The sequence below is a fragment of the Humulus lupulus genome, chromosome 5 (genome assembly GCF_963169125.1).
Source record: "Humulus lupulus chromosome 5, drHumLupu1.1, whole genome shotgun sequence".
Lineage (NCBI taxonomy): Eukaryota > Viridiplantae > Streptophyta > Magnoliopsida > Rosales > Cannabaceae > Humulus > Humulus lupulus.
Genome location: NC_084797.1, coordinates 157,285,009 through 157,291,882, shown reverse-complemented (window position 1 = coordinate 157,291,882; position 6,874 = coordinate 157,285,009). Strand labels below are relative to the sequence as shown.

Sequence of the window (6,874 nt, the reverse complement as noted above, 5' to 3'; positions counted from 1 at the left end):
TAATTATCATATTAATATCCAACAATATTAATCAAACCTTATGTTATAATTAATATTCTTAAACTATAGGTTAAACTTATAAAATCCATAACTATTGCTAGGAGTTTCCTACTAAGTCCCGGTTTGAACCAAAATCGAAAAAATCTAACATACTACAAACTAATACTAGATATTGCTACTACTACTATTATCGAACTAGCTAAGTAAAATTCTGGGACTCTGCATTCTCACTTTTAAAGAGATGTCAATGTATATTTTAGTTTTTATAATCCTTATGTGTATGAACTTGTAGTGTATAAAGAACAATATGATTCTTGGATGGGTGTTGATGGAAACCTTTGGCTTTCTCAAGACTACTTGACAGATTATAGTCTGCATTTATGTTTGTTCCTCTTAATAACTCTATTAGTTTGAGTTTGCATGGCAGGTGCTGCAGTCATATGTTTGTACAGGATGTAGAGTGCGGCCAGCATTCTATATCCATTCGGAGTAATTTGGAAGGGGGCGACACCAAAATAGTCGGCCACCCCCTGATAAAAAGGATGAAGAGGGAGGATAGCCCCCGCCTCTATGTGGTACCGAGACCAAGCACTATATACACCTCTGGGGAGGTTAGCCCTTTGGTCTGCAGCAGGAATTTTGAGAGTAACCCCTATGAGGGGATACTTCCTAAGGTAGTTAGCAAGCATCCTAGGAGTCACTAGGCTGGTCGGGGAGAAATACCACTCGACATCAGGCAGATTCTGATGGCGAGGGCGGGCTCTAGTTTGGATGTTAGGGTCAGGAGCAGGATTGTTTCAGCCACTGGTCGAAGGAACCCTAGCTTGTGAATTAGGCTGGGCAGGAGGGTTTGGACTATCGTCGGATTCAGATCTTTTCTTGCCTAAGGATTTGGAACGAGCCATTTGAGGAGGAAAAGGACGAGGTCTGGAGCAAGATCGTGAAAAAAGAATCTCGTGAATTCGGTCAGTCGGTTGTTCTTCGCCTTCGAGCAGCTGGGCGAGAAGATCGTCGTTGATGGGCCGTTCACCTCCCCACAAATCTGGCATCAAGGCTGCAAACAGAAGAATGAGGAGGTGAGGATAGAGAATTTTTAAAGGCTTTTTTAGAATAACGCTGATCGAGTATAAAAGTCAAGCTTTTATATAGCAGCATTCTAACAAAAAGCTAAATTTTTCCACACGAATAGTTTGAGAAACGGATCAAAGGGTGAAAGCAAAAAGTTTTTCAAAAAAAGCTTTTTCAACTCCCCTTAGGGCGGGAAAAACCTATTTTTCAACTGGCCTAAAAATCGAATTTTTTCTTCGATTTTACGTCCTAAAAGTATGATCCCAACTATTAAACTAACTCGTAACCTTTTTCACCTACAAGAAATTCTATTGACAAGCATCTCAAACCAGAAGAAGATGAACTCAAATAGTCGACATACAGAAGCATGCATTACGAAAATGCAAAACATAAAGATTCGAAGACTTACCAGAAAGAAGATCGTGGAGAATGATAAAAAGTCTTCGGAGGTCAAGGAGCTCTCGGGCTGAATCTTGAGAGTACAGAAGAACGGTCTCTGAGAGAAGACGAAAGCTCTGGTTTTAGGGTTTCTGGAATGAGTAATGGCATGCGTAAAAAGAAAAAGAAAACTTTGGAGATGTTATATAAGTTTGTCTGTGGCATTAAAAAGGTGTAATCATCAGTTTCCCTCTTTCGAAGTATGGGGAAGCGGGATAGCCGTCGTATTATTACTGGGGAACCGAAAAGTCATGATTAAACAGGAGTAGGTTGCTTTTTCCAAGAACGCACGAAGGGTTCTGACACGTATGGTGGGATTACCGAAGAGTCGTTTGCTCAAAAGTTTATTTATTGCTCGTAATAAATAAACTTGGGGGGCAAATGTTATCCAAGAAATTGGCATTAATGACGTGGCAAGTGATCCCTGGACATGTGGCTGACACCTGGAGGAACTGTACTAGTGTATCGACCAGAAGATACATTATAAGCAGGAGGCGGCCTAGTCTTTCCTGCGACCAGTCTGGTCGATGGTTCCGCATACAACATAATGTTACAACAAAGATCTTTGTAAATCCCGAAATTAACTCACACAATCTCCTGAGTATCCGATTATTCAAGAGAGAATATTTGTAACAATCTCGTGTAATCCCCCTTGAGCCTATAAATAGAGATAGATAGCTCAAGGATGGGACTTTTGGCTTTCGAATTATTGGAGACTAGAGTAATTTTACTTGAAATATTGTATTGTTCTTCAGAGGTTAGTGAAACTCATTGAACCCTTGTTCTTTGATCACTCCTTTGATTCTCATATCAATAACAATCTAAGTGGACGTAGTTCATTACCATATCCTGGGGCCGAACCACTATAAAATATCGTGTTCTTATTACTTTTTGTCATTACGTTCTTTTCAACAAATTCATTCACATCGAGTATATTTTGACTCCGTGTCAGTTGTCCAAAACCTGGGTCAACAATATTTATTAAAATAATTAATTATATGTGATAGTTAGTTAAAAAGATAATAGATTCACATTTGAATTAATTATCATATTGTTGAATTTTATATAGTTTGAATAAATAATTAAATAATTGTGAAAAAATCTCATATCCCTAATTTATAGGGAGCTACACAACACACACAGTCCCTGAACTGTGTGTGGCGTGAGCTGCATGAAAAATCAGGGATAGATTTTTCACTTTTATTTATTTAATTAATTAATTAATGGAAAATTCAAAAGTTAGTTTTTGATATTTTCATTAATAAGATAATTAATTAATTAAAAGATAAATTGTAAATTGGTTACATATTTATTTTTTAAATTTAAATATTTTCTATTTAAGTTAGACTTATCTGAAAATAAAAGATACTGAATTATTCGCTAAGAAAAGAACGATACTTTTCTATCTCTCCCTGAAAAAGATACAGAACCATTCTCAAACCTATTCTCTTGATCTCATGTGTTGAGTACATCAAGTTGAATCAGATATATACCATCCTTTATTCTCTAAGTGCCCACACACTTCTTGAGGTGTAGAGAATGTTGTGGGAGATCTTGGTGTGAGTACCTGGGAGCAGCTTGGATTGGAAGTTTTGTTCAATTTTACGAAAAGACAGCAAGGACACTTGATAGGCATCAAGAGCTATGTTCTTTATTCTTAGTTATGATTAATGTATGTATATTAATGGATCCGCATATTTAAATGTAGTTTAAATATGTTACAAATTTTTTGTTGAACATTGGGCCAACCCATCACTATTCCCCTGCGCATTAAGAAACTCGTTCCTAACAATAACAACCTTAGTCGTCATTGGAATGTTTGTGCTTGTTTCTTAGAGTGCTTAAAGATAATTAAGGATACTTATTAATCACTACAAGTTCTCTGGATTTCTCATACTCTTAGTACAAGGGTTCATGAACTTCATGCTAGGGTAGCTAACACTACAACAAAAAGGGGTCGCCCCTAATAATACTTGAAGTCACCGCTGATGGTCATTGGCAGCGACATGTCGCCACTAATATTTCGACGCTAATGCCAATTATTAGCGACAATAAAACTGTCACCCCTAATAATTAGTATTAGCAACGACAATTTCGCCTCTAATAAATTGAATGTTGCCCCTAATAATCGTGTTTCCTAGATCATATTTCGGCCCTTATAACAAAAAGTCGCCCCTAATAATATAATATTAGCGATGACTAATTTATTATTAGGGGCAACAAATGTTGCTCCTAATACTTTTATATAATTAAAAAATATATATATTTAAATAATATTTTTTTATTTATAATATCATAGTTAAATATGTATAAAAATAATAATACTAAAATTAAATAAGCATAAAATTAATAATTTACTAAAAAAAAAAATCCAATAATACAATATTATCCAAATTAAATATCCATAAAATAATTTATTAATTAAAAGTTATTGTTTAATACAATAATATATAAAACATCTCAACCATCGGTGTCCTCCGTATTGTCTCCTTCTTCTGGTGCCTACGGTGGTTGCGGTGCCTGTGGTGTGTGTGGATGCATCGCCCATGGATACTGTGGAGGTAACGATGATCCTCCAGGTCCATACATGTATAGATACAGATAGGGCGGAGGTTGAGACAACGACCCACTCATATGAGGAGGCGGGGTTTGGGACAAAGGTTCGCTCATATGAGGATGATAAGCCTGAGGGTACGAAGGCATCGACCATTGATACATATATGGCTGGGCTGAAGGTTGAGATGGAAAAGTTGGTGCAGGTGTGTCGGGATGGCCTGGTGAAGGCTAGGTAGCTGAGCTTGAGACGTGTGCTATGTCTGAGTTTCAGAAGACGAGCCTATATACTTCTGAAAAAACCGCTGATATGTATTCTGCATCTCCACGTTTGTTTCCAGACGTTTTTTAGGTGGAAGCTACTAATACATGTACTGAAGTTGTTCATTCATGACCTTCACAATGTCAACCAATTCACGTATTTCCTCAGTCAACTGTTGAGGTGGTGCCTGGGACTGAGTGTTTTGAGAGGGACGAGTTAACGCTTTTCCCTTTAATTTGTGGCCAACTCCTCGCTGGTGGCCCTGCCTTTCACCAAGAACCTGATTTAGTATCTTCATTTGATCAACCGAGGAAGAATCATCGGTACCAAATTCCATTGTCTGATGAGTTTTAGCTTCAAGAGTTGACTTCAACTTAACCTATTTTTTTTTTTTAAATTATAATATAAAATAAAAATATAATTATTTGAATTGATAATAAAGTTAAACTTATATGATCTCGTTCAGCATCCTCGTTGATAAAATTCTTGTTCTTTTTTGTCTAGTGATACTCCTTCCATTCCTCAATTAGGTTCAGGTTCAACTAATAAAGAAAATGACAATGTTAGAGAACTTATAAATTCATACAACTTAATTAAGTTAATATTTTCACTTACTTTTTCGTGATGAGTGGTTGTTAATTATTTCATGCCTTGTGTTGTAGAATACTTCATTTGGTCTCGGTTTATTATGTTCTTCACAGAGCGCGCAATAAACTCTGGTCTCCTAAAAAACACTATCCCGACTCCCGACCTTATGAAGACCCTATCCCGATCCACGACCCTATAAATCTACAAAAAAATTGGGCAACATCTCCCTTATACTAAAGACTTAGCAATTTTTAAACAGTTAATAAAAATAATTCAAACAACATACTATAAGTTTCTTCCTAATATCTCCGCTACACACAAAAATTTCATAAAACATACTTCACTAATACATGCAAGTTCATAACCTCCCTTATCACCATAGCACACAATGTGTATCTCATAACCTATATCACTATGGATGAATATTTAGGATATTCAAACTCATCTAACAATAGTAAATAATAATAACAATAACAATAATAATAATAATAATAAACATTTGGAAGATGTTGAAACAACATTGACCAATTGCTAAGAAGAAAATTTTGCGTGAAGCTCAATTTTCTCTCTGACCATGGCTCGGAGACGAAAACTTGTGCAGAATCTAGTTCAGCAAGAAGCTAGGCAGGAGCTCCCTTCATCCAACGACGATGCACCAGCACTGCTTCCGTCTGGGGAGAATAGCGAGCCCGTTGACGAGGAGAATCTGGCTTTGGAGTTCCCTGAGATAGCTGGTAATACGGGGATAGTTCCTTCTCTGGTAAATCAATCTGCTCCAGATTTGGGTTCATCATCGTGGGCGGAAGAGGTAGAGGCCCGATCATTCCAAGAATCTACTAAGGAAACCTAGTCCCGGTTTAGGGAATCTCTTCCTTCTCATGGATGTACAAAGTTGCAATTCAAGGAGCCAATTTAGAAGGATGGTCAAAAAATTGCTTAGTTAGATATTGAGGAAATTGAAGTAGAAGCCTCTTTCTGGAAGTCTGCCTTGATTTGTGTGGTGGTTGGTGCTAATCCTCCATTATCAGTATTTGAAGGACTCATCAATCGAATTTGGGGAAAGATAGGGGTTGAACGTGTGGCAAGAATGAATACTGGTTTCACTATGGTCAAATTCAAAGATGAAGCAACTCGTGATTTGGTCCTGGAATCAGGGGTGATACATTTTGACAAGAAGCCAGTAGTTCTTCGGCCTTGGACAATTGATATCGATTCTTTGAAGTCAATAAAATCGGTTCCAGTATGGATCAGGCTTCCAGATCTTGGGTTACAATACTGGGGAGTTAACTGCTTAAGTGCTCTTGTTAGTACAATAGGGAAACCTATAATGATTGACAAGATTACCAAAGAAAGATTAATGATAAAATTTGCTCGAGTTTTAGTGGACATGGAGATTTCTGAAACACTTCCTCAGTATATCAGTTATATCAATGAGAGAGGTCAAGCTATGGAACAACTGATTGATTTTAAGTGGCTACCTAGGAAATGTTCCCAATGTAAAAAGTTGGGACACACAGCTACTTCTTGCAAATTTGAGACTGGAGCAGTTTGGAGGAAGAAGGAGGCTCTGAAAGATCATGTAGCTGACCCTACTGAACCTAAAGTGATTGGTAATATTTCAGTGGCTATTCATACAACTTCAACTCAAGCATAATCAAAGCAGATAGGTGGGTCTCAACCTGAGGAGATTCCAAAAGATCAAGGGTGGGCTTATCCGAAAAAATCAGGGATTCAGAAACCAATAAATCCAGCTCCATCTCAGAAAATAAGGAATTCATTCAGTGTTCTTCAAGAGCAGCAGCAGTTACTTATTGACCCATCCCCATTATAGAATTTGAATGGAGGAATAAGCAGATGTCCATCTTAGATATCTGTAGGTTGAATAAAGTTGGTATTGGGGATCTCCTTGAAACTAAAATTAAAGGAGAGAAGCTTAAGGAAGTTATGTGTAACGACCCAAATTCG

The 6,874-nt window shown here is 37.2% G+C and overlaps 1 protein-coding gene across 1 annotated transcript; it reads left to right on the top strand.

The window, feature by feature from the left end:
- The first annotated feature begins 5,483 nt into the window (after window positions 1-5,483).
- On the top strand, window positions 5,484-6,563 carry LOC133779610 (uncharacterized). The gene is made up of 2 exons (XM_062219551.1): window positions 5,484-5,717; window positions 5,850-6,563. Exons 1-2 carry the CDS (start codon window positions 5,484-5,486, stop codon window positions 6,561-6,563), a joined length of 948 nt encoding a protein of 315 aa, XP_062075535.1.
- Window positions 6,564-6,874: the final 311 nt, after the last annotated feature.

Excerpts from the sequence above, each read along its gene's own strand:
- LOC133779610 (XM_062219551.1), top strand. The coding sequence starts at position 5,484 with ATGGCTCGGAGACGAAAACTTGTGCAGAATCTAGTTCAGCAAGAAGCT. Across the intron at positions 5,718-5,849 it reads CATCATCGTGGGCGGAAGAG|TTAGATATTGAGGAAATTGA; the intron begins GTAGAGGCCCGA and ends AAAATTGCTTAG.